The 1,885-nt window shown below is 47.9% G+C and overlaps 1 protein-coding gene across 1 annotated transcript in view; it reads right to left on the bottom strand.

Moving 5' to 3' along the window:
* Window positions 1-1,885, bottom strand: part of LOC103366556 (sentrin-specific protease 7-like) — an 18,938-nt gene that overhangs the window by 4,403 nt on the left and 12,650 nt on the right. The window contains 3 exon segments of the mRNA XM_008294324.1: window positions 1,192-1,268; window positions 1,369-1,461; window positions 1,535-1,743. Of these exon segments, the coding sequence (XP_008292546.1) occupies window positions 1,192-1,268; window positions 1,369-1,461; window positions 1,535-1,743 (379 nt within the window).

Raw genomic sequence — 1,885 nt, forward strand, 5'->3', positions numbered from 1 at the left:
TGGGGACACTGGGGACACTGACTTCACCACCTTTTTGGCATCTCGGGCAATGTGCTGTCATGGCTTAAGTCGTATTTGTCAGACAGATGTCAGTGTGTTCTATTTAATAATGTCTTGTCTGGTTCTTGCGCAGTGAAGCACGGGGTTCCTCAGGGCTCTGGGCTAGGTCCCCTGCTCTTTTCATTATATCTTGCACCACTTGGTAAATTATTACAATCTCTTGAAATTGCTTTCCACTGTTATGCAGATGATTTGCAATTATACATGCCTTTAATATGTGGAAATGGGTCTGATATGTCAAAACTTGAACATTGTCTTTCAGCTATTAGGAACTGGCTCTCTAAAAACGTCCTTTTCCTTAACTCCGCAAAGACTGAAATGATGATCATTGGACCCCAGAAGCTACAGAACGCATTTAGTAATGTGTCCTTGTCTCTTGATGATTTTATTATTCTTGGCAGAGACAAGATGAAAAACTTTGGTGTTATATTCCATCAGACTCTTGTTTTTGATAAGCACATGAAGGAGGTGACAAAAATACCATTTTTTCATCTTTGAAGGATCGCTAAGATCAATTTTAAGTGACAAAGACGCTGAAGTCCTCATCCACGCTTTTTGTAATGCCCTCCTGTCAGGACTACCCAAGAAAAGTTTCAGAGTCCTGCAGATGGTGCAAAAGGCTGCAGCTCGGGTTCTGACTGGAGCTGGAAAATCCGATCCCACGACCCCGGTGCTGGCCTCTTTGCACTGGCTTCCATGTCAGGCTCGTGCTGATTTTAAGGTGCTTTTATTGACTTTTTACATTTTAAATGGACTGGCACCCTCTTATTTATTCGGTCTGGTCACGTTGTATGCACCTTCTCGTGCCCTCTGCACTGCTGGCTGTGCCGAAGGTCAGGAAGAGTGTTGGTGAGCGAGCCTTCTCATTGGCCCGACACCGTGGAACAGCCTCCCTCTGGACATGACACAGGCCTGCTCTGTGGATGTTTGAAAGCTAAAGACCCACATGTGCACCTTAGCCTATGTGTCCGGAGTTGTTGGATTGTGTTGTTTTATTGATTGTGTTTGATTTACTGCCTGTACAGCACTTTGACCAAAAGTGCTTTATAAATAAAATTATTATGATTATTAACACTGGAAACACTGGAGACAATGGGAACACTGGGAACAACGACATCAACAGCGTCTCACCTGGTTGCCGCTGAAACTTCTCGTATCGATTCTCCTGCAGTCCAGGAAAACACACCACGACCAGGAACCAGTGGGCTCTGCAGACACACACACAGCTGACTGAAGGCCTCCCTGGTTTCCACATGATGTTCCATCAAACTGGGACCTTCTGACTGAACTGAACCGACAGGAACTTACTCTTGATTGACAGGCACAAACAGGAAGTCTTTGGTGAAGATGTCGACGTGACGCGTCCAGGTCTTGACCCGCTGATGCCTCACCTGGCGGTCTCTGAAACAGAACACACTCTGAGCCTGGAGCTGCTGCTGCTGCACTCGGTACTACCTGCAGGTGGCGTCCTTACGGGACGGATGAGGCGGCGTCCTCGCCGGCGGCCCGCCGGCGGCTCAGCTGGCGGAAGAAGAAGCTGCTGAAGACGTGACTGCGATCAGAAACCGGACCGCCGACGCCCTCCAACAGGAGGAACCTGAAACAGGAAGCACAGCGACACCCGCTGGTGACCGACGGCAACTACAGTCTGACCGAAGGAGGAGGAGAAGGAAAGGAAATAAGGACACAAGGAGACGAGGACAAGAGGAGATAAGGGAATAAGGAGATAAGGAAATGAGGAGATGAGACAAGCGAATGAGGAGATAAGGACAGGAGGAAATAAGGGGGTTAGGAAATAAGGAAAGGAGGAGATGAGGAAATAAGG

This window comes from Stegastes partitus, unplaced genomic scaffold (assembly GCF_000690725.1).
Source record: "Stegastes partitus isolate 25-593 unplaced genomic scaffold, Stegastes_partitus-1.0.2 Scaffold954, whole genome shotgun sequence".
Taxonomy (NCBI): domain Eukaryota; kingdom Metazoa; phylum Chordata; class Actinopteri; family Pomacentridae; genus Stegastes; species Stegastes partitus.